The sequence below is a fragment of the Phoenix dactylifera genome, chromosome 3, assembly GCF_051530095.1.
Source record: "Phoenix dactylifera cultivar Ajwa chromosome 3, Ajwa_hap1_PhDact_Kaust_v1.1, whole genome shotgun sequence".
In the NCBI taxonomy this organism is placed as follows: Eukaryota; Viridiplantae; Streptophyta; class Magnoliopsida; order Arecales; family Arecaceae; genus Phoenix; species Phoenix dactylifera.
This window is the reverse complement of record NC_143192.1, coordinates 44,363,746-44,388,249: the sequence shown is the minus strand read 5'-3', so window position 1 is coordinate 44,388,249 and position 24,504 is coordinate 44,363,746. Positions and strand designations below refer to the sequence as shown.

General features: G+C 37.9%; 1 protein-coding gene across 7 annotated transcripts in view; it reads left to right on the top strand.

The window, feature by feature from the left end:
- Positions 1-969: 969 nt before the first annotated feature.
- Positions 970-24,504, top strand: part of LOC103717375 (Tetratricopeptide repeat (TPR)-like superfamily protein) — a 36,059-nt gene continuing 12,524 nt past the window's right edge. Inside the window, exons 1-15 of one of the 7 annotated variants that reach the window (XM_088718592.1) lie at positions 995-1,954; positions 2,856-2,926; positions 3,265-3,399; positions 4,216-4,386; positions 4,516-4,974; positions 5,065-6,836; positions 6,910-9,079; positions 10,607-10,732; positions 10,940-11,009; positions 12,598-12,711; positions 18,882-18,965; positions 19,755-19,805; positions 24,024-24,053; positions 24,203-24,265; positions 24,412-24,477. In XM_088718592.1, the coding sequence (XP_088574718.1) occupies positions 8,766-9,079; positions 10,607-10,732; positions 10,940-11,009; positions 12,598-12,711; positions 18,882-18,965; positions 19,755-19,805; positions 24,024-24,053; positions 24,203-24,265; positions 24,412-24,477 (918 nt within the window). In that variant the 5' untranslated portion in view covers positions 995-1,954; positions 2,856-2,926; positions 3,265-3,399; ... (2 more) ...; positions 5,065-6,836; positions 6,910-8,765. Of the gene's footprint in view, positions 1,955-2,855; positions 3,404-4,046; positions 4,387-4,515; positions 4,975-5,064; positions 6,837-6,909; positions 9,080-10,606; positions 10,733-10,939; positions 11,010-12,597; positions 12,712-18,881; positions 18,966-19,754; positions 19,806-24,023; positions 24,054-24,202; positions 24,266-24,411; positions 24,478-24,504 lie in introns of those variants that run through there. The other 6 variants (XM_088718591.1, XM_088718589.1, XM_088718593.1 and 3 more) reach the window with 6 other exon arrangements.

The window sequence follows — 24,504 nt, the reverse complement described above, 5'->3', positions numbered from 1 at the left end:
TAATAATTTATAGGAGTAATAAATATATTTTTATAGAATATATTAATAATTAATATATTGATAAATATATTAATTTTTATTATAATATATTTTATATAATTAATAAATGTATGATAAGGGATACTAAAAGTAGAATATATGACAAAATTATGGAGTTATTATAGGAATTAATATATTGACTTACATTTTTGATTCATAAGAATTAAAAATATATAAAAAATCCATTTAAGATTTATCAAGGGTATTTGTGGTATTATGTAGTTAGAGATCTTGGATCTCCGTACCATACCAAACAAGTTACTCATGGATACCTGAAGATTTTTAATCACTGGACCATAGCCTACCAAACACATTGATCTTAGATCACCGGAATTAAATCACCCCAGCATTCGAATCATCAGGGATTTTAGATCACCGTGTGATCCTGTTGGGGTTACCAAACGCCCCTTTTGTCTCTTCGCTCTCTTCGGTCTTCTATCCTTCAAACACTTCCTTTCTTGTTTTCATGTTCTTTCTCTTTTTAGCCCTTTCCTCCTCCTTGTCTCAATCTGTCTATGTATAAAATTTAAGGTGATGGTGATGGGTGATTTGTTTGGTTCGCGAAAAATATTTCTTTTTTAAGAATATAATTTTTGAAGAGCGGTTTTTGAAAAAAAAAATGTTGCTTTTGGCATGTTTGGTGGATAATAAAAAAAGTAATAGATTTTCATAGATCTTAAATATTTGGTTGACCATTCACTTTACTAAAAAAATTATATATAATTTTTATTATACTCTTAATAATAATTAGATATTTTATGAAGGGTTTTTTTGGAAAAAAAATAAGAATGATGTAATTTTTGGTTTACGAAAATATAATTTTTTCATGTTCCTCAAAAAAAAAAAAAAAAATCTATAAAATATATAATTTTTATGAGAATACAACTTTGTCGTTTTTTTTTTCATCGAAACTTCAATGAAACAACAAGGGGCATCTTGTTTCCACTTTCCAGTAACCACACTTTCCTCCCAATCTTTTTCCGCGAACCAAACGAGCCCTAAGGTTCTTCTTCTTCTCCTCTTCTTTGCGTGCATGTATTCTTCTCTAGCGATAGGCGAGGCAGCTCTGGAAGGTCTGCTGTTCCGCAGACAACCGACCTGCAGCCATTGCTTGGTGGGTGGGTCATCGAGGAAGAAAGAGAAGAAGAAGGGAAGGAGCGATCTTTCCGTCACATCGAATCAAGAATCCCCTCTGAGCCTTCGAACCCTGGGTCTCCATCTGGTTTTCTTTCTCATGTTGGCTGCTCGTCTTCTTCTTCTTCGTCTTGGTGGATAATGGCCATGAAGTTATGCGTCTTTCCCTCTTTCTTCTTTTCTTTCGTCTCTTTGGCTTTTGCTCTTCTTCTTGGTATTCGGTCTTATATGAGGAGGCTGTGATGATTCTTGGATGAAGGTTTTGCTACATTGTCGAGTGGGAAGATGACTGTTTCTGAACGGCGAGGCAATCTTGGATGGTCTTCTGTTGTTCTTCTGAAGGCAACCGTTTGCAGCCGTTCCGATTTAGTTGCAGAGATTGGTTAATCTGAGCCTCCTCTTCTTTGCTTTCCTAATTTGTATATTTTTTTTTTCCAAGATTTGTTTTTCTAGGGTTTCTTTAATATCTAATATGAGTGGTGTCGTCCCAAAGAATTCATGGCAAACTAGGGTTTCAAGATCCCAAATTCACTTTCGATTTACTATTCCAAGTGGATATATTACGCTCGGCACAGGGTTTATAACATTCAAGGGAATAACGGTTCTCATCTTCTCTGTATCCCTTCAACCAATGTTAAGACAAAACTTGGGAACTCATTAATACTATCCTCGAGACCTCAAAAGGAAATTTTTTGTTGCCGTACCAATTGGATCTTGTTTCTCTGCACCATTGAAGGAGCCATGGGAGCTGCAAAGAAATTTCTCTATTATAGCAGATAAGGTTACCCACTTACCTTGAATTTTTTGAAACCTTTTTTTTTTTTAAAAAAAATTTCTCAAGATCATAGGTAGAATAGTGGACTTGGGTGCCTAATTTGTCTGCAGTCTGCGTGTTTACCGGTGCAGTTCCTAATTCTACTTTCTTTATTCCTTTTATCATTCTTTTCCCTCTGTTTTTGTCTGCAGTCTGCATGTTTACTAGTTCTAAATATTTTTAGATATATGAGTTTTCACACAATATTGAAGTATGATAGATAGATATCTTATATTCAAAGATTCCATCAACTTATTACCTACAGTCCCTAACCTTGTTATTAGAAGCTCAAGGGATGTTGCCTTGCTCTAATTGAATGGTGTAAGGTAGTCACAGCACATACATATGCATGTGCACTCATGCATATATATATTTTGTGTTTGATTGTATGCGAAGTTAAATTGTTTTTGACTACGTTAACATGGAAAGGTGAAAAATATTGCGATCAGAATCAATCACGATGATAAAATGATAATAAATCTAAATGCTGATTGATTTATCACAACCAGCCCTTGTATCCAGGTTAAAACTTGTTGGCTAAAATAGAGAATACAATCCATAAGTATTTTTAATGGTGTATACTGCCACATTGGGTAAACTATATTGTACTATTATTGTATTTTAAGCTTATATTATTAATGCAAGAGAAATTTTGTGCTGTTTATTACAAAATATTAGCTATCAGTTCATTTCATACTCTGCTTGCTAAAATAAAAATAGGCCCGTTCTCTCCAACATGTTTCTTGCTATATTTGAGTGCTATGAGGCCATGGGCAGTACGTACATATTATTAACAAGGACATTTATTGTTTGATTTTTCATATTCTATTGTACATGTGATTATTTATGGAACTAATTTTCTTTACAGAGGATCTGCCTGTAAAAAGAATTGTGGTCAAAAGAGCTCGTATAGATGGTGGCGACAGGCAAATGTATCTGGTAAGAGGAACAAATGGTGATAAAGGGTTTTTTAAGATGGCCTGAAATAATTAAGGATAAAGCTTTTTGGCCATGGTTATCTTGTGGTGGAGTAAGAGAATCTAGATAGTTTTAAGTATGTATAGCTACCTTGTGAGTACTGGCATATCTTGTAGTACATCTCTTTCATTAATATAGTACTCCCGAATGATTACTGCTCAAGGGGACTGTGCTATTTGATCCTAACCTAAAGATGCTCTTTTTTTTTTTCTCTGAATGCTGCCCAAGGATCAGGACATTTCACTATAGATTTTCTAACATTTGTTGCTTACCATCATATGATTTTATTATGTGAATAGTCTGGCAGGTATCAGAAATTTCTACTGCTTCGTTACGCGCCTTCAGTAATCATAAGAATGGAGTTATATTCTTCCAGTTTTCAAGTAATGGACATGCCTGACTTCATCTTCTAATGATGGTAACATTATCACGTGGTAGGTAAGAACAAATCTGGTTCCTATTACCAACTGATTGGAAGTACTAGATGCGTCTGCTTGCATTCTACTATTAAAAGTTAAAGTGAAAATATGATTAACAAAAAAGAAAAATAAAGTGACATGTCATCTGGGCATGGGTTAGCTAGTTTAGCTATCTAGATTTGGTACTATCTTCTTGATCTTGACTTTAGCCTAGCTCCCTTTGTTATATGCCTTCTAACCTAAAGAGATATTGTTTATGGCACAATTTTTTGAGTATAATGTTCCACATAATATGGTGTGGTACTGTAGGAGGATAGGAGCGATGGTTATTTAGTTTTCATAGACTTGCGAGTTTTCTTAATCTTTTTAATTTTGATGACATTAAGTCTTAGACATGGTAGCAAAATAGAGTATGTATACAAGTATAACTCTAAGTATCAATGATATGGATCAAAGTTAGTTGTTGCTGTAATAGTAAAATGATGTAACCCGTCAACTGAAAATAAATAAATGAGATTTGCAAGTGATGTTCAATCTTCCATGATATCCAATGAAATTGTAGAAGCAAATGACGAACCCAATCCAATATTAAACCAATCACTTTACATTATTCTTTAAATGTGGGATTCTTGTCACCATTTAGAATGCTTGCTTGCATGCAGTGGCAACTTTCGGAGAAAATTCTTTTACTTTCAAATCTATGGAAAACTGTAAACGCATAGTGCTGGACATCAAGTTCAAGAGTGGTGCACTGGATTAAACCATGCATGCCTTACTGATCTGTCCTGTCCTGATCCTGATCTAAAAGCAGTGTTTACTCTGAGTTTGCAGTGAACCCTCTGGGGGTAAATCTGGGTAATATTTCAATGTGGTGATGAATCCATTTATTTATTGCAATGCTATATAAAGGGCCATCCACTTCTCAAAAAAGCCAGTTCTTGGATCTCTGTGAACAAAGCAAGTTCTTTTTCCACTTCTCAGAATGATGGTTATTGGATGCTGGTAAACAAGCCTCTCCTCCTCCTCTTTCTTCTTCTTCTTCTTGTGTAGATGTGTGTACCAAAGTGTGTGTATTGAGGTGATGATCAGTGACTTATGTCATTTCGCCTCTTTTTTTTTTTGTGGCAATAGGTATGGTAGCTCCGAAAGGACTCTTGTTCTGCAGGCAACCAATCTGCAATTGTTGTGCATGTGCATGTGAGAATGTATGTGTATTAAGGTGATGATCGGTGACTTGCAATGGTCATTTATCCTCTTCCTTGCATGTATTCTGTGGCAAAATGTATGGTAGCTCTGGAAGGCCGGCTGTTCTGCAGGCAACCACTCTGTAATCATTGCGTGTATATGTGTGAATGTGTATGTTAAGGTGATGATTGGTGACTTATAAGGGTCATTTCTCCTCTTCTTTGTAAGTCTTTGTCTCTGGCAATAGGTAAGGTAGCTTTGGAAGGCCTGCTATTCTGCAAGTAACCTATCTGAAATCATTGTTAGATGTGGAGGAAGAGGGGGGGATCTTTCGGTCCTATTGATTCAAGAATTCCTCTAAGCCGCCCCCTCCTCTTCCATGTGTGTGAGCATGCGTGTATTGAGGTGAGTAAGGTTCATTTTCCCTCTTCTTTGCATGTCTTCTTCTCTAGAAGGAATAGGCGAGGCAATTCTGAGAGGTCTGCTGTTCTGCAGGTGACAGATCTGCAACCATTGTTTGATGGGGAAGAGGTGTGCAAACCTTTCAGAGGTATTGTTTCAAGAATTCCTCTGAGGGAGGATCTTTTGGTCCTATTGATTCAAGAATTCTTTTGAGCGCCTCCTCTACCTCGTCTTCCATGTTTGTGTGTGAGTGGGTATGTATTAAGGCGATGATGGGTGACTTATAAGGGTCATTTCTCCTATTCTTTGCATGTTGTATTCTCTGGCAATGGGCAATGCGGCTCTGGAAAGTCTGTTGTTCTGCCGTATCACGAACTTAGCTGCAAGCTCAGCACAAGGGGTGCCCGCATGATCATGGCACGGTGCAGCGGAGGGTTTCAATTGGGCCAAAATTTGCAATGCTCCTCGATATTTTGGAGCCCTTAGGGTGGAGTTTGAGTGGATGCTTGGGCGGGTTTTTGAGGGGACTAATTGTTAGCCAAGGCACGCATGGCCGTGGCATGATATCGGGGGGCTTAGGAAGCATGATATTTGGCATGGTGGTGGACTGCCAAGATATATGTGGATACTCGAGGATTTATCTTGGTCGAGGAGGGGAGCGGAGCTTTGGTCGCATTCCTAACTTCTCCGGGCTCGTAGGAGGCAGGTCCGTCATGTCACGATTGCGGGCAAGGCGGTGCCATGTTCGGATGGTCTCATGTGGAGGAATTCGGAGCAATGTTGGTCGAACAAGCTGGCCGCATTGCGTGTGGAGGAATTCGGAGCAATGTTGGTCGAACGAGCTGGCCGCATCGTGCAGGGAGCCGTTTCTAAGAGGTTGGTCCTGGAGGAACTGTCCGGGCGTTCTTGAGTTTTGTGGTGGAGCTAAGAGGTGATAGGAGTACAAGGATTGGCCAACTTTGATAGACAAATCTCCTGAGCATTGCAGGGTGATGTCTTGCGGGGATTCCTGGCTGGTTAGTCATGGAGTACAAGTGTGGCTTATGGAATATCGGTCGGATTATATGCCTTGGAGCTGCGGCAAGGATCAAAAATGGCCAAAAGGGTCACACCAAGGAGAGGACAATTGGGTGCAAGAATCAACTAGTCAAATATATTTACTTGATGAGTAGACCAGACCTGGATGACAATATCATGGCAGTGCATGATGTATGAATAGGTAGCGCACGATGTAGGAGTAGGCTGTGGACATAGAATGTTGGGCGGTATGGCCGTGGACAAAGAATATTGGGCGGTATGGCTATGGACCTTCGGGACTGTGGTAGTGCGTAGCGATGTGCGAGCAAGCCGTGAACATTGTTGAGCGATGTGGCCATGGATGGGAAGGTCTGTGAAGGATGCAAGATCGGGATTATGGCACAAGAGCTTGTGGGGAAGCTTGGATAGCGGAACCTGGGAAGGCTCGAGCGTGCACGATCAACCGTAGCTTTATGGGGCTGTGGGGCATGTCAGCTTGGCAGTTCGGCTAAGTGCTATTAGAGATGGATTTACTTGAGCCTCATGCATAGCAATGGTATTGCATGGTCGTGTCATGTGAATTTCGTCTGTGTATTCCTGAAGGCAGCATGATGGCTTGTGGATCAGTGGCGTGATGGTTATGTCCTGTCGTGGGAGTACTCTGAGAATTGGGGCATCTTGGGTAAGCATCACCCCATGACAACCGGCAACTAACATGCATCCATTGTTAGATGGGGAAGAGGAAGGGAATCTTTGGGTCCTTTTGATTCAAGAATTCCTCTAAGCCTCTTTTCATTATCGCGGGGTCCTTCACTTTCTTGTTCCGGTTCATGTTCTTGTTCTTCCAGGTGGGTAATAGTAGTGACATTTTGCTTCTATCTCTTTTATTCCTCCTTATTTCTTTTTCTCTTGTATGTGGAGGCTGATGATTCCTGGAGGAGGGTTTGTGCTGCATTGTGGAGCAGAAAATGAGTATTTATAATGGCGAGGCGATCTTGTTGGATGGTCTGCTGCTCTGTAGGAAACCGTTCGCAGCCATTTCAGAGAATCACAGACAAAAAAAAAATGCTGGATCAAGTGCTTATAATTTCTTATTATGAGTTGTTCCTGTGGTTTCCCAAAGAATTCATAGCATTTGGAGGCTGCTGAGAGATGGGTGCTAGGGTGAATCTGCTCCCTTCCAAGGAAACTATTTGAGTTATTTTCTTCACTTTTAACAGGGATTTTGGTCTTCTCTGTATAATGGTATTCCTTTTTCCTTCATTCTTTTTTTTCCCGCACTTTCCCTTTGGTCTCTACAGAGTTTAGTGGTAATTTGCTTTGCCTGTTTGCTTTTACGCTTCTGACGCTTGGATTGTATTCCTGTTACTCTCAAAATAGTGTCTAAAGGCCTGTTGCATAAATTTCTATACAACTTGTTTGTATCTTGTAGGATTGCTTATCAATGGAGATTATTTGTTTGAGTAATTATTTGACACATGTTGTTCATGGCTATTTAAGATGAAAACATAAACTATTTTATTATTTTAAATTCAAGAATTACCAATTATTTTGTAAAATAATTTCCAAATATTTGAGAAATATGGAAATAAAATGTGAAGAATATATTCATTTTAATTTGGAAGGCCTGTTGTTGTGTAGGCTACTATTATATCTCATCAGAGACTGCATGAGGTTTCTGGTAACTGGGGTCAGATGAGCCTTATGTGTTACTCAACTCCACATGCCGTTTTTATTTCTAACTTTTTTGTTTGCTTTGTTTGTCAAATATTGTGATTTATAAGGTGGTTTTTATATCGTTCTTGTCTTTGTTATGATGCTCAATCAACCTCTATTATCATTCTTTCCGTTAGATATCTGAGCTAATAATGAGCTTTTTTTGATGGCCCACGGATGCACCGTGAATATGATACTCTTCACTAAAACCAAATGGTAAGCAATAAACCATTCAGTTTGCTGTTTCTGTTAATATATTTTAAATTAGGATTTTCAATCTGAGAATCTTTACTTTAGTGCATGTCAATATACATACATGTCTGCAATATAAATTTGTAAATGTGCATCGACAAAAATTGAATCTAAAAACATACATTCGTATATAAATATAATTATACATGTTTTTGTGCTGGATTTCAATGGACTAGACTCAAATGGTTTGGACTAAATTTAAACATAAAAAATTTCATTTATATATACGAGAAAATGTAAAAAAATGTATGGGGTCAGGTCTCTTTGGTTGGAATTAGTTTTTAAAGAATTCAAATTGAGACCCAACTGATTTTTTTCAGATTCAAGCTTCTCCGATACCAAGCTGGATTAAAAAAAATATATAAACCAAGCCAAACAAACCGGCTGGGATCTTTTTCTGCCAAAGCTAAACAACTTAAAGTTACCCAGAATTTTCTTCTAAACAACTTAAACTTACCCAGAATTTTGTATTTCTCTATATTAAAATCCATGTCCATGTCATACTCCTATCTATGGATACATCTTTGTGATCTTTGCCTTATTTCTCGGCCCATCCGTACGTCCAGTTGTTCTCTGCGCAGCCAAATTTGCTTCCCTATACTCACCGTTTTATCAGCCTTCAGTTTCGGATCCGCATCTGGGTTCATCTCGCTGAGGCGATTATTATAATCCCGCGATGCCCTGGGGTGCGTCGCCGTCCCTTTAGTACGAGGAGGAAAAAAAAAGAAAAGAATCCATAGTCTCCTCGCTGCAGTTAGATCTCCTTCGTCTGATCCACAGAAGAAACCCCCAGTTGTCCGATCTTGGCCATGGAGGAGACCGCTTCCAAGACCGGTGAGTCCCCAGAGCTCCCGAACGGAACCGAGGCGGAAGCCAAGGAGAGCGGGATCGAGCCCGCGGCGGAGGTCACGGAGCGCGCAATCGCGTCCGAAGAAGCGGCAAAAGAGCGGCCGCCGGCCGGCGAAGCCCATTCCTTGAACAGCGAGGGGAGCCGAACGCTTACGATGAGGGAGCTCCTGAACGAGCTGAAGGAGGAGGAGAAGGGGGCCGGGGAGAAGGAGAGATCTGGATCCAACGGCGGAGATGCGAGGGGGGAGAGTACTGCGGCGAGCTCTTCGTACAGGTTGGTCTTTTTCCCGTTTCTCATTTACTTTCTTAGCTTGTGAAGCTCGGGAAGGTCGATCTCGTTGATATATAATTTGTTTTGAGACAATTTATGGATTACCGAGCTTTGAATTGGTGCTTAGCTGGTGATCTTTGAGAGAAATGATCTCACTTTGGATCAGTATTGGACAATATCGAAGTCAACTTTTATCCTGAGTAATGAACTATGCCGGTAAATGGAAGGCAAAAATGTATCAGTTCTTGATTAAATTTACTTAAAGTTTCAATGATCATCTTTGCTGGTTTTTCCACTACAATTGGGAACTGTCCGTTTGTTCTTTTTAAGGCAATGACTTCTAGTTCCATTTGCTGCCAATTAGTCCAGGAAGTCGTGAATCTGCCACAGTAATCAAAATGATAACCTTGTATAACTTCTTATTTCATTTGCTGTCAATTGGTGTGGAAGTCATGATCTGTCACATCACTCGAGATGATATCCTTGTGTGCTGTCGGCGTGCTTCTTGAACCTTATAATTCAGGTTCGCTCAAGTCTAGTTCCTGCATGCATGTGTCTTCTTAGCTTTTGCGTTAAGACATAACCTTAGCTTTTGCGTTAAGACTCTTGATCTTTTTGAGTGTCTTCTTATTTTCCATGTGTTTATGCATGCCTTGTATAAAGACTGATCCATCTTGTATTGATGCACCATGTTGTTAGGATGCAAGCATATCATGGAACATAGAGGTTCAGCTGATAATTGCTGTCTTTCATACTTAGAGATGCATGTGATGCTTTCTTAAGTCATACAAAAAGTTGAGGTCTAAGCCCCAGAAACTATCAGAAAACAACATGATCTAACCTTCTTCACTTGCCTCTGAAGTTTTGCTTTTGACAACTGATCTTCTACTCAAATCACATGGATCGGGTAACAGTTGATATATTTTTGTAGCATGCAAGGCCATCTTCTTGGTAAACAATCTATAAATAACATCGATTGCATTACTATCATAAATGACCAAATTTCCAGTTAGCACATCCCATGTTGAGTGAGTTTATCAGTGCCACCAGGTTAGAGGTGTTTGAACTCTTGTGTTTTCCTTTAATAGGAGAGTGCTTTTTTGCTAATAAATGATGCAAATCCATTTTTTTTTTCATTCTTCACCTGTCAACTTTCTGTTAAAAGTTTCTTGTACTTTTATCATCCATTATGTGTAGAAACATGCACCTCCATTAAGTGCAATTTCCATGACAGCTGTATACCTTCCAAGGTGACCTTGCTAAATGCGATTTTTTCCAGGTCAGGCTTCTTAAATCTTTCACCTAATTGTATAAGGTTATCCTCTTTATCATGTTCATGAACATGTGTCCATGGTCTTAGAGAATTACTTCATCCTGTGTTTTTTCCTTCCTATGCATGAAAATTAGCGTTTGCCTCATGTGATGCACCAATTTACTTCAACAGAAAAGAAGTCACAATTTTTTGATATTTTCCCTTGTAAAAGGGAATAAACTTCATTTCTGCTAACCTCCATTTTTGTTCCATTTCAGCCAAGATGGTTTGCAACAACATTATATGGGCCAGAATGATGTTGCCATGGACTTGATCAACAATGTTACTGGGGTGGATGAGGAAGGTCGCTCTCGCCAGCGAATTCTTACTTTTGCTGCTAAAAGGTATATTTTGTTATTATGCTATCATTTTGTCGTTGAAGTTCTAGCGTCCAGCACACTTCTAAAGGAATTCCTCTACTTAGATGTCCCAACTTTAGTTCTCATCATGGTCTAGCTGTACCAAATTTTAAAAAGCACCTTGTCTTGTCTTAAATCTGATGTTCATTTTGATGCTTGAAGTTAGTTTCTTATCTATTCCCTTTTTGCTAGGTATGCTAGTTCCATTGAAAGAAATCCAGAAGACCATGACGCATTCTACAATTGGGCGCTAGTACTACAGGTATGGTTCTGAACTTCTGTTTGCTTAAATTCTCCATTTCAGTGCTTATAGGTTTCAGTAATAAATGATAAATGCATAACACTAGTAGTATTTGTAGGTTCCACTTGTGGTATTTGAAGTATTCTTGGATATCTCATGATAGGAAATGACATGACTGAGCAAAGCACACATATGCTGTTCTTCTTACATGCATAACCATGGCTATAAACATAACTGTTAAGCCTTGTCCCATGTTAGCCCATTTAATAACCTACTTGCTTATGACATGTTAAAAAAAGTTTGTCAGAACATGTACATGTATCTATTTAACTATGCAACTGTTTTGGCATTTGTAGGCATTGAAGTTAAAAGTGGGTATGAAGCATGCGAACTTTATCTATTCTACAGATATCAAAAAACTAGCACGCAGGACGTATTTTATATGATGTATGGACACATAGAAATCTCTTGTATCTCCTCATTAATCAAAGAATTCTTGTATGATCTTTCATAAGATGCAACTTCTAACTTTGGTTGAACATGCTAATGAAAAATATATTGATTAACAAGTATCAGCAAGATGAGTCGCTACTATCTAGTTCATGAGCATACACTTATGTGCTATTCAATCTCTCAAGTCATTTTTCTCACAATTATTTGAAAAAATTGGCATGTCAATAGTTGCTTCATATGCCACCAATTTCATTCTATAATCGAATGGATTTCTCAAGCTATCTTTAGTCATTCAGTTGTGGGGTGATCAGATCAGTTTCTTTCAAGAAGCTCTTGTATTATAAATATATATAATACCTACTGAAAATGCCAATTTTAAGCTTCCTTTTACTAACGATTTCTGAGCTATATGATATCGAGATCATCGTGTTCTATGTTTGGACTTTTTGTTTTCTTTGATAGTGGATGGCAAAGCAAGATGATTAAATTATAATAACCTAGGAAATCTGAATATTGAGATACTAATAAACAGATGATTGTCTGTATCAGTGAAACCCGAGATACAAGCAAATGTATGGGTAAGCCTAGTTACACTGTGCGTTTATATATTCTCTTTGGTACTCTACAATTTTCGATTGACAAACCTTCATTTTTTGCTCTTGGGCTCTGAAAATCTGTCTATTTAACTTAAAAATTCCCTGTCATTTCAAGTGGATATGGTTGGGTCTTATAGTGCAGTTTGTTTCTATGTGGGATTTTGGTTTACATAACATTGTTGCTGTCTTCTTACGGGCTTTCGTGGAGCTATCATCAAGTATATATTTCTAATATCACAGAAATCACCAGTTTTTTTACTATTTAATATTCCAGAATTTATTACAAATAAAGCACAAACATGAATGGATAGTAAAACTGTTACTAGCAACTGGTATATAGTTATAAAAGATTAATATGATATGGGAAGAATGTTGCTCGGAGCAAATCTCTGCACCATTAACTTTAAATGAGAAACCCTATGTCACTTAGCTTTTTCTGTTAGTGCCATTGTTATTATTAGCAGTTGCCAAGATGAGAATAAAATGATGAATGCATTCTAATTTTTTAAAATAAATGCATTCTGCGACTACTGTTTATTTGTCATTTTATATCAATGCAGGAGAGTGCAGACAATGTGGATCCGGATTCTAGTTCTCCTTCTAAAGATTCTTTACTTGAGGAGGCTTGTAAAAAGTATGAAGAAGCTACAAGACTTTTCCCTACACTTCATGATGTAAGTTTTTCGGTTCATTTAATTATTCTAGTGACATTTCAAAGAATTTGTCTGAGTTGTTTTTTTCTTCGTTTCAATTGCAGATTATATATTCAAGTTTCTTTGAGAATAATTGTCTTGTCTTGTTCTGATTCAAGATGTTGTTGCAATAGAAGTATATTTATTATTAATTAGCATAAATTGCAACTCCAGCTTGCACCATTCAACTTTCATATATCATGGTCATTTAAAAAGTAAAAAAAAATATTAAAGCTGTTCCTGTATGTAAGTATACACACTGACCATGATAAACATTTTACATTGAAATCCTACACATCTCTGGCATCTTAAAGTCATTATAGTTTGAGTTCATGAGTGACTTAGACTGTGCTTTCTCATACATACGCTTTTAGTGACATCCTGTTTAGAGAAATAATGGAAAGGCTCTGTAAAAAGAAAGGAATGTGCATGGGTTTCATTCCGCTTGAAGAAAACATGTGATTGATTACCATGACAGGTATTCAATGGTCTTTAAGTAGAAGGTGGAAAAAGTTTACTATGGGATGTTATAGATGTATGATGGAGCTATGACACATGTTTAGTAGTTATAATGAGTTTTATTAATTTCCTAATGCTAACAACCTAAATCCAGCATCAACCCAGATAATCCCCTATCTTGTATGTATATTAGCTGACTGCTAATTTGGAGGATATCTTTGCTTGCAATTTCCTATATACTTGTTTCTCGAGACAGGTTTATTCATGCTTTTGCTGAACTATCTCTCTTTATTAGAGGGTTGTGTTTCTATCTACAGCTCAAGAGCTCTTACATAAGGAGTCTTTCATTTAGAATATGAAATTTTCGGAGCAAGAATAAAATTTTTCATTGTTGTAGTCCTTTTAATATACTTAGATGCAAGGACCACCTCGTATCGGTTGGCGGTTGGGCCAGTTTGGTACCGTGATCGGTACGGATCCCGGTACTGATTCGTTACCGTAAGCACGACCAATTTTTTTTCAAAAATATTCAATTGGTAATAAGTCTTTTTGAAGTTTTTTTAATGATTTTAAGTGTAATTTGTTGTTTTTTTGGTGTTTTCTGGTTATTTTTTGATGTTTCTATGATCTCGGTTTAACTAATGATGCATTTTATTGTTTTCAAATTATACAAATCATAAAATATTTAGCGAGATATTGCATGCTACAAAAAACAATATAAAATATCCTTAATTTAAGTAGCAATGTAAAAAATATAAAATAAGACAATTATTTTTATGCATTTAAAGTATAACATACATATCGATATTTAAAATTGGGTTGAGTGGCGATGACTCTCGTAGATATCCGGATTATAAGCATAGTCAGGAGGCATATCAACCCACCCCTCTAACTAAGTGGCGGTGTAGTCTTGTACGTTCATCCCGAGGGGCCATTCGAATATACCAGCAACAAAATTCGATCCGTAAGATGCTCCGAGCTATGCAGGATAGTAGCTACCGAAAGATGCCTCATACACTATATCCATATCCATATCCGTATGGGTCATAGGCTGCTTGTGCCTGCGAATAATAGGATCCAGTATACGACTCGGAACGTAATACGCCTATGGATCCTACTCCATGTACGAGGTCATTTGCAGCTGCATCGTATCCTTCTGAATGACCTCGAGGAGCCGGTCTTCTATATGCAATTGTATTCTCAAAGGCTCTACCAAATCGTGCACCATGTTCCTTATCCTGTGTAGCATGCATAAACTGGAACTCATCAGTGTATCAAAGACAATCCTGCGGTTGTCTTATAAATAATGGTCTTCTGTCCTCCACTTCTTCCATGGCCAGCAGATCCATGAGCACTAGAACTATCATCGCTGCTACTCCAGGACTTCTCGACACTCTTTATTGGGGTTGTAGATGTTTTTAGTTTTTCTTTTTTAGTATGCTGGGCGGTTCCCTTTTTACCCTTGTGCCCCTTTCTGTCTAGCTATGTCGTCCTGCTGACTGAGTCGATCGGGTAGCGCAGTGGCTTCATCTAAGCATCTCTCGATCATATCTTTGAGAGGATATCTCGGACAAGGAGTCATGTGCTGACTGGCTCTCGTATGGCTGTGGTTGTGGCTGATCAGCTGTAGGAATGCGTGGAATATTGCGCTTAGCCAATTGTTCTGCATCGATCCTAGCCTCGCTAGCTACGAAACTGGCCGGTCGTGGAGGCGATCCTGGCTCGTCAAGCTTCGACTCCTGCTGCTGGCCCACAAGCCATCCGATTATAGGATCATTCTCATCATTAATAAAAGCACTATGGATCGGATCTGTATACTTGAGCTCCACTTTTTTCTGAATGTACTTTAGCCTCAATCTCAGATTATAGTGAATATATACAAGGTCGTTGAGGCGCTTCTGTGTCAAACGGTTCGTTTTGCCTGCTGTGGATAAGGACGAAGGTGGACCAGTTGCGCTCACAACCATTCGAGGAGACCGTCTAGGAGAGGATTTGGATAGCTACCCGTTTAAAATTTTTCGCGAGCAACCCAAAATGAATTCACCATTCAGCAATAAACACATTGAAGAAAAATAGATATAAAATAGTACCATATAAGTAACCATCTAATGCCAGATAAATGGCCTCCTGATGTGTAACATATCTTGATTCATACTTTTCTTAATTACGACAGCTGCTCGCTGTCCAAAGCTGTCACTGTCCTATCTAAATAATTTGGTCTATAAAAAAAAATTGTATTGTACTATGTTAATAATAGAAGATACCGGCTAACTTACACATGTCACTAAAGTTATCTCTTTTAGACATAGGGCTGCAACTTCTCGATCAGGCTCCATCTTGTAAATAACATTACTTAGAGCGGCCAGAGGTTCGTCATCCATACCAATTCTAGTTACACTGCACGAAAATTGAGGATTCAAGTAGTATGCTACACATAGAGATTGTCTTAGTAAAATTCTATAAGTACATGAGCAGTCTAATTTTTAATATTTTTGCTTACCTTTTAGATGCAAGTTTCTACCCATTTGGTAGTTCCGCTGCTGCTCAATGATGCTGGTGTATTTCTGGGCATGGGCTGGATCTGCCTCTATGATCTGAACCTTTGCCCTCTCCATCATGTGATACAGAAAGTCCATCTGGGGGTATCTCTCGCTATCTACGGTCCGAAGCACTTCATACAATGGTCTGATAGCCTTTACTATCGCAATGATCCACTACCAGAATGTCTACCGCGTCACCAAGTCTTCAACACTACTCTCTTCAGTGTCGTGTGGGGCATATCTACTTTTCTGCCACTTGAGACTGACAAACATCTGACGTAGGGATGCTTTCTTCTCAAGAAGGCTATCAAGTGCAATGTAGTTGGTAGCAAATCGTGTGACTTCTGGTCTCAAAATCTCTTCCTCTGCATACCTTCTCATCAGTGAAAGGACCCAGGTATGGTTATAAATATACTTGGTGATAGCTTGGGCTGTCTTCATTGTCTGCTGCACCCTACGAAAGTTCGCAAGTCCATCAACATGAGATCGATACAATGTGCAGCACATGAGGTGTAGAAAATATATGGCCGCTGCTCCATCTCTTCGACGGCCTTATATTGTGGCTCATTATCAATGATGACCTGTACGACATTCTCCTCTCCTACCTGATCAATCATCTCCTTCATAAGTTTGAGGATATACGTGGCGTCGTGCACCTGATTATAAGTATCAACCGACCTGTGGAAGAAAGTCTTTGTATTGCAGTATATCAGAAAGTTGATGCTCCGCCTGGTAGGACCGGTCCAATCATCACACATCATAGTTAGTCCATATGTGGGCTACTTGCTCTTATAGAAGGCAATCTATTTCTTTAGCTGCTTATTACTGTTAAGAATCTCACAGTAAATGTCCTTCAGGCCTAGAGGATTTACACCGGGCCCAACAATCTATATGGCGGAAATGACATATCTGTAGGACGTATTGTTTGCCACATTCGCTGAGATATGGCTAAAGTGGAATCATGATCCTGTAGCTTGCTACATCCTTTTTCTTATTCTTTTTCAACATTGAGTCAACCCTCTGCTGTTTCGAATCTCTGCTGGGAAAGACATGTGAATCTAAATCATGGATTGTTGTTACTGGTGGAGTCTTTCTGGATGATTTTTTTTGCTACCAAAAGCTCCCAGCATAGGTTCAATTCGGCTACCACCTCTGCTGATGGCCTCCTTCCTTGGCTGAGAAAGTCCTCCTGAACTTTGGATCTGCCTTGTTGCTTGCAGAACCGAAGCTCGACTCATAGTACAAAGGCCCAAATCGAGCCCTATGCCTGGCCACCTCATCTAGTTGCCACTGATTATCTAGGCTCGCCTGCATGGCAACCTGAATCTATGCCTCCTTTGACTTTCTAGAGTGATAGGAAGATGATTCTGCCGCTCAACTGTGCACCTCCACTTTCTTCTTCTTGGCAACCCTCTCTTTCGCTGCTTTGAAATCAGCGAAGTGTTTCTTCATTAGTTGTCGAACCTCTTATAGGCATTTCTGACACAGATACATTGAAGTAACTACTAGCTAAGTGCTGCTTCAACCTGGTTACCCTTCCTCCTTTGAATTCTGTATTGCACCAATTGCACTGCCAATGGTGTCGGCCCGAGTGCATTTGTCCATGCTCGCAACCAATATCATGCTCTTGGTCCTTCCTTGATGGCTCCATTCCTGTAGGTTTATCAAGTACGCTAGTTTATCAATTATTTAAAATTAACAAAATATTAATACGACGACAATAGTTTTTTTACCTCAAAAAATACATCCAATTTATCTAATACATAACCCTAATTTTTCATATTTTTTATTTATGTATTTTTAATAATTTTTAATTTAAAAAATATATTTATATATCATAAATTGAGAAAAATATGATTTCTACCTCAGAAATTATTTCTAAATTATGTAATATGTACTACTACTTTTTCATAATTTTTGGTATTAATTATATATTTTAAATTATTTTTTATTTTAAATTATTTTTTAAATATCAATATTTAAAAAATTAATTTCAGCTCAAATTTATGTAGAACCCAACAATGGATGCTCCATATATTTTTCTAGGCCCTCGAACTTGCATAAAGGCTATGCATTTCTTAATTTTTTTAAAATTTAGGCTGAGGCTGCTGTGCGCATAATCGCATCAAAACTTGAATAAATAGACACCAAATTTTTATAGAAAGTAGCTTGCATGCCCCTAAATATGTTTCTGATTTTATATTTTTTTTAAAAAAATTATCCTTTTTTAGTCCAAAAATATATTTTTGATTTTTAAAAGCATTTATAATTTAAAAATTAAATTTTTTATGTCAACATGTATATCATTCATAGGTCTACAACATATAAAAAAATTGAGCTCAAATCGAAAAATTTGGCATGATCTTCTCTTATTTTATAATTTTTGAGCTATTTTTCAAGCCTCCCTCCAAAAAAAGAAATGAAGGAGATAGAGAAGAGGAAGCACGCCTTCTTTAATCTTGGCTCTTTCTTCTGATAGCCTGAATCGGTGTTGTTTGTGAATTTTTTGGAAAGGGGAAGCGACAAAGCCTGTGTCAAATTTCGTTAGGAAAACCTTCTCGTGCTTTCCTAATGCCACTGAAAAGGAATTTTAAAGGCATCTTGCGGCCATTGTGACATTATTGCTACAGTGGTGCCAATAATGCCACAGTGTGGCTTGACTCTGTGCGAACCGACTGGTTTGCACCGAGTCGGCATCAAATTGGCCGGTTCCAGCCCGAAAGGGGTTGGAACTGAATTTAAATAGCAAACCGCCCCAGTTTCGCATCGGGTCGGTTTAGTATTGCCTGAACCGGCAGTTCGGCCCGGTTTGACATACCGTGCTTGGATGTATTGTTAGGGAGAAATTATCATCTCATGCAAGTTAGGTTCCTCTTATGATCCCCCGTCCATGCATGTTAGTGTCCAGTTTGAGCTTATCTGTGTAGTATCTTAACCTACTAAAATAGCTTGTTGCCTTTTGAGTTCTATTCTGCTAATGGTACAATCATTGGTTTTACTGTGCTATTAAATTCAAAACAAGCATAGATCTGGATGGATGATTGGAGCCCTATTTCTTAGTTTACATTTCTTTGTGTGCTGACAATTGCATATGATCTATACAGTTGCTCACCTGCTTTTCATTCTCTAACAAATCATTCTTCTTTTCATTAGGCATATTACAACTGGGCTATTGCTATCTCTGATAGGGCTAAAATGCGTGGTCGCACCAAGGAAGCTGAAGAACTGTGGAAACAGGTTGAAACTTATTGACATTTTAAATTTGTCCTTAGTGTTTTGATGATTTAATTGCTGATGGTAAACAAGTTCCAAGCTCATGGTGTATATGATCCTATGGTATAACATGATCATGGTGCCCATTAATTCATCATAATTTTGGTAATGGCGTCATTTGGTTGCTTTCCTCACAGACAAATCTTACTCTTATTGCCTTTCTAATTTCACAAAATATCATTTTGTCATGTTTAAATACAATATGACAGTCATCTTTCTTGATGATATTATTTGTAAATCTATTTATAGAATACAATGACCCAGAGTTTTTTTTTTTTTTTGTAATTTCTTGCTGCAAATGGATTAAGAACTGATAAGACCACAGTTTTCCATTAAAGTTAGCAATATGCAGCTTTTGTCCATGACTTGATAGAGATCCTGCTCAAAATATGATAAGGAAAGCATAATGTTATCAGAACGATATATATTAATAAATGCAGTTTGATGTGGAATGTTCCTTAGATCCTTGCTCAAAATCTGTGGCAGTTAACATATAGTAAGTTTCTTGGACATTCATGGTTCAGATCATCTGGTCAGATGTTGTGATTTTTATTATGTATCCAGTTGACTCATTATTATGCTCTGAGATGATGACTACTATTCAAGTTAATAATATTATGGCATTACTTTGGTAACTATTTGTCTATTCTTCATTGTTGTTCAGCCTGATACATCTATTCCAAGGATACTTCTTAGGTGTATGAAATCATAATCATTCAATTTCACAACTGACATCCAAATTTGCTGTTGCAGGCAACAAAAAACTATGAGAAGGCTGTTCAACTGAATTGGAACAGTCCTCAGGTATGCTGTATGCAGACACATGTTATCCCTGCATTATTGTACTCTTTGTATTGTTTTATCTACATTTTTCTGTCTCTGTTTATACAATTTTTTTCTTTCCATGGCAAGGTATAATACTTTGTGTATGCACAATTTAACTATATTCTTTTTACAACTATTTTATGGAGACAACATTAGATTTTCGAGCTGAGTTTGTCTAATGACAGTTGTCAGAATTGATTTTGCTTGCTCATTTGAAGTTTTCGGTTGCATTTAGTGGTGCAATCCTAGTTATACGTGAAAAAATCGTAAGCCCTTCTGGGTGAACAAGCTGAGAGTTTGTCTAAGGACAATTATCAAAATTTATTTAGCTAGCGCATGTGATGTTTTTGGCTGCATTTAGTGCTGCAATCTTAGTCATATGTGGAAATATTCTTGAGTCCTTTGGGGTGAACAAGTTGAGTATAATATAGGATGAGTTTCTATCAAATCTATGTCTCAATCGAAGACCTAAATGTATATGATTCTTCCCTGATTATGTCAATCTTATGCATGACATTGTGCATCTTAGGTGGATTTCTGGATACAGAAGTTGTTCCAACATCTATTGAATTTTGAAATATTTAATGATTTCTGTGCTTCAGTGCAAGTGCTGTGCTTATCTCTAGGTTCATTTAATGAATATATCTGTTCCTTGCAAAGATGGATAGTAGATTAAACAAATACCAAAAGTAGTATCCTTATTTGTTCTAAACAAAAATGGATACTAATTGAATATTAAGTATATATTTATTTGTTCTGAACGATACAGATGTGAATTGGATATTGGGCATATCCATGGTTTTTCTATCCAAACACAAATACAAGGCAGATATTATTTTGGATATAAATTGGATTTTGAGCAGAATTCAATGATAAGAATTGACATTAGTTCACGTAAAGAATATAAAAAATGAAAGAATTGCAATTTAATATTTAACTGCAGTTTTGGCAAGCATTTATTTATTTATTTTTTTGCTAAAATGGCAAGCATTTATTAAAAGCAAGATTATAATCATAACTATAAAGCCTTATAGAAAGCAAGAAGTAGATCATAAAACTCTAAACATAAAAATCATTTAAAAAGGAGAATAATTACTACGTTACATCGAGAATCCGAATAATCACCAACACTCTCCCTAGTTGATGAAATATGCTCATCCATGTTAATAATTGGAGTCCCTAAGTACATATATAATAGAATAATAATGCCAGTTAAAATGGAATGAATAATTCTAAATTAAATACTCTCAATAATGTCATCCAATTATTAAAGAGAAAGCATGAGACTATGAGAGAGGAGAGGAGGGAGAGAGACTCAGAGAGTGATACCTATGCATGCTAGAATGCTAGTTGAGTGAGGGGTTGCTATCCGGGGGGGAGTGGGTTGTGAGCTGAGACTAATCCGAGAGCCCCGGGAGGTGGAGGTGGCCGAGGTAAAGGTGTGTCTAGCCAGGGAAGAGGGAGCTATTTGCCATGGACTGAATCCCTGAAGGAGAGACTCCACTGCCTAAATCTTTAAGATGAGGGAGCCTGGCCCCTACTGGTGTAAGGGAGGATGGCTGACCATTGTTGCTGGTTGGGAATGTCATGGTGATGGATCTTCAAAACAGATCTTGCCCTTCTGCAGTGCGATAGCCATTAAGGTCTTTGAAGAGGATCGTTCTTCTCCAATCTCAGATAGAGGTCGCTAGAGGTGATGGAGGCACATGTTCATGGCCAATCAGCGCTGGTCGCCGGCTAGGAAGGATGGAAAGAGGGGCAGTGTGACATCTAAGGCACACAGAGATGGGAAAGAGGAGCCATGCGTTGTGATGGGTAGAGATTTGAAGTGTATGGGTTATGGGTAGGGTCTAAAGAGGGGTGGTTCTGGACCTTGACTGTGTCATATAGATATCTAAATCTGAATTTGGAAAAAACCATGAATCCGAATCCGTATCCCTACCCGGCAAAATTTCTAAGTATCTGGATCTGTAATTGGATCTAGGCGGACACAGAAAAGTATTTGATTCTGATTTGAATGGGATATAGAAGCAGATACAGTTGAATAAAATTTGACCCGTGTTAAGCCCTATAGGATTGCTGTCCAAGCAAGATGGGTTTTAGCATCCAAGATCCATTTTTGACCAAGTTGGACCAAGAATTTGAACAGTGCATGGGCCAAGGTTGTCAAAAGCAAAAGGTGGCCTTAAGACAATAGAACCCCATATCTTCTAAGGTGTTGACACCAACAAGGTGTTCTCTTGAAGAAAAGCACTAATTCATAAAAAGTTAAACAGATGCATTATTGACAAGTGCTATTTGTATCTAAACAACACAAGCATCATGTTAATAATTCAAGTTTCAACATCCAAACCATGATCATCTTTAACATTAGCTATAATGCTCCACATCTTTCAAACAAGGTTTTAAGTATTGTGTGATGTGATCGTTTCGGTTTTTTTTGGGAATTGGATGCCCAGCATCCTGATGCTTGGGATGGTGGATGTCTCATCCAAGTCCATTTTCTGACTCATCTCGTCCTGATACTGGGGATGGTGCCCTATCCTAACATTCAAGATGGTGGGGCACCTCACCGTTCCCCCAGCATTTAAAAACTTGATTCCAAAACATCATATCAGAATATCGCTTTCCATAACATGCTTCTAAATATAAGGTAGCAAGTTTAAACTGCTACACACCCTAAAATAGCTTTTAAAATTCAAGTATGAGAACAAAATACCACTTCCCAAACCATATTTGATATTAGAGTAACCCTTTATTTATAAGGTCTCTAATAGACCAATATGCCTCTCAAGATGGAGCTAACAGAGCTCTAAAAGAATAGGCAAAAAAGGAAAGAAGACAATGTTGGACCTTGGAGCTGCGCTTGCTTGAACGTCTCTTGTTTTGTCTGAGCTTCTGAGGTGCTCGCTTAGGGATTGCCTCAATAAAGTTGCCTTGCCCAAGGATTATTGAGGCACTCAAGGATCTCTTTGCTTCGCTGGAACATGTAAGCGAGCGCTTAGAGTGCCTTTGACAACGCTAACATGGACAAGCACTTTTGGTGGCGTGATGAACAATGCTTGATTTTGAACCTAACTTTGGTGAGGAACTTTGAACTAAGGAGAAAGGCCATCTGGTTAACAAGTAATATAGATGTCAGGAGACATTGTGCATCCAAACCTCTAAGTTCTTACGTTCTAGGAAGCTTCTAAAAAGGGCAGCCCAATGCACGTCACTCCCGCAACTATATGGTTTCGGGAGGTTTAGATGTATGCAACCTTATCCTTGCATGTGGAGAGTTTCCGTGTTTCGAACCCGTAACACCTAGATTATAATGGCGCAACCTTAGTATTGCACCAAGGCTTACTCTACATTCTGGGAAGCTTCTAATTCGACAAATTTCCCTTGTTTTCAGAAGTATTCCAATTGACACTGATTTGTTTTGTAATGATTGAAAGAGGAGAACTTGGATATCATTTTTGCATTTTGACCTCTTCTGCTCATTTGTGCATGAAGTTGGTTCATGTCAATGAAGTCCATGTAGGATTCAACCACTACTTGCTAATTATCAACATAACTGGTCAGGATCAATATGTTGCAGATAACACTAATCTGACACTTTTTGATACTTAAATCCTAATGCATTTCAGATGAAACAAAGCAAAGATTTCTTACTAGTTCCCATGCAATTTCATATCAGTACTCGAAACAATCTGATATATTTCAACTGAAACTTTATAGCATGGTAAAATTGTTGCGATTGCTAATCATGCTCATGGAATGTAAATCAATGAGCTCAACAGCTGAATATCTTGTCAACAGACTTCTTGTTGCAGCTTTGCAAACTATTGGTTATCATTAAGACAATGGGAGTGATAAGTGAGGTTTCATTCCTGCAGTCCCCTGAGATTATTTCATTAGAATTTCTAGAATAGTTCAGTCCAAATGTGGGCAACTGGGGGAAACTGTAATCTTCTGCATGTATAATGCTCAAGGTGGTTCTTAATTTCTCTGCTTAATCCTGGTTGCTTATTTATGCATCGATCACTTCTTTTTCCTTTTTGATTAACTTTATTTCTCCATCAAGTTTTTTGTAGTACAAGTATTGCCCCTTCAAATACTTTGCCTTATCATCATTTTCAGTGTGATGCAATAATAATACTACTAAATTAAACTTGATGAGGCCTTATCGTTATTTTTGTTCTTTGATCGCAGGCACTTAACAACTGGGGTCTTGCTTTACAGGTGCGGTTATATTATGATATGCATCCATAATCTTCCAAAATCAACTGTCTTCTTGGTTTTGGAAGTAATTTTTTAGTGGTTCTATTTTTACTTTCTGAATTATCTTTATATCACTTTGATTACCTTTAATCACAATACAAGCAATGCAGGAACTCAGTGCAATTGTTCCTGTTCGAGAGAAGCAGAATATTGTTAGAACAGCTATAAGTAAGGTAGAACTATCAACTTTAAGCGTGATACCTAATTACCTGCCTTTGTTATATTCACCTGCAATTTTTTTTTTCTATGCATCATTCCTGATAAAGTAACCTTCTTGCTTTATTTGTGATATATTATATCCACTTCTGCTATTTGGCAGTTCCGTGCTGCAATCCAATTACAGTTTGATTTCCATCGGGCAATTTACAATCTTGGGACAGTTCTGGTCAGTGTCCAGTGCTCTATATACCAT